General features: G+C 60.8%; 1 protein-coding gene across 1 annotated transcript in view; it reads left to right on the plus strand.

The window, feature by feature from the left end:
* Window positions 1–1018, plus strand: part of lhfpl4b (LHFPL tetraspan subfamily member 4b) — a 3425-nt gene that overhangs the window by 1706 nt on the left and 701 nt on the right. Inside the window, exon 2 of the mRNA XM_048619876.1 lies at window positions 443–679. Coding sequence (XP_048475833.1) covers window positions 443–679 — 237 coding nt within the window. The remainder of the gene's footprint in view (window positions 1–442; window positions 680–1018) is intronic.

Here is a 1018-nt window from a genome sequence, read left to right on the forward strand (position 1 = left end):
GTTGGAGCTCAGCCGAGCATTCCTAATGAGCCCAGCTACGTCGGTGGTGGAGGGAGGGAGTGTTGGAGCTCAGCCGAGCATTCCTAATGAGCCCAGCTACGTCGGTGGTGGAGGGAGGGAGTGTTGGAGCTCAGCCGAGCATTCCTAATGAGCCCAGCTACGTCGGTGGTGGAGGGAGGGAGTGTTGGAGCTCAGCCGAGCATTCCTAATGAGCCCAGCTACGTCGGTGGTGGAGGGAGGGAGTGTTGGAACTCAGCCGAGCATTCCTAACGATCCGAAAGGAGATGGAAGTTGGAGGGGGAGGGATATTGCCTCCTGGGAGTGAGGTGGAGCGGGGATTTGCATCCGTGCGGGATCTCCTTCTGCGCCCGCCGCTGCGAGGGAACTGGGAAGGCTCGCTCAAGGTGTCAACTCCTCACGTCTCTCCGTCTCTCGTTTGCAGCCAGTTCCCAGACCCTGGGATGCGTGACGTTCCCAGACAGCTGGGGAATGCCGGAGGTGCGGGAGCTGTGCGGCCCACAGGCTGGGAGCTATGCCCTGGGGGGCTGCACCATCCACTGGGCCTTCGGCCTGGCCATCCTGGGAGTCCTGGATGCCCTTGTCCTTTCTGTTCTCGCCTTCATGTTAGCCAACCGTCAGGAGACTCTGCTACCGGAGAACGTGGAGAGGGGCCAAAAGGGTAAGGCCGAGGGGAGGGGGCGTCTTCAGTGTTGGCGGGGGTGCAGGGAAGAGAGACAGGGCCTCCCTGATCGCGTCCGACGGTCGCCCAGGCCACTCGGCCCCTTCTGCCCTCCTATCGTATTCCACGAGTTCCGATAGCTCGCCAAGTCACTGCCCTTAAATGTAACTCTCCCCACCTCTGACCTTTCCTTACCTCTCTCCAAACCACACCCCCCCCCCCCCCAACACCCTCCCCCCGGCAATTAGCAACATTCCCACCCACCCAAACCTTTCAGGGAGTGACTCCCAACAGAAAATGGGTCTGTCGTTGTGTTAGGTACTGAGAACTTCCCCCACT

The sequence above is a fragment of the Rhincodon typus genome, chromosome 44 (genome assembly GCF_021869965.1).
Source record: "Rhincodon typus isolate 14 chromosome 44, sRhiTyp1.1, whole genome shotgun sequence".
NCBI lineage: Eukaryota > Metazoa > Chordata > Chondrichthyes > Orectolobiformes > Rhincodontidae > Rhincodon > Rhincodon typus.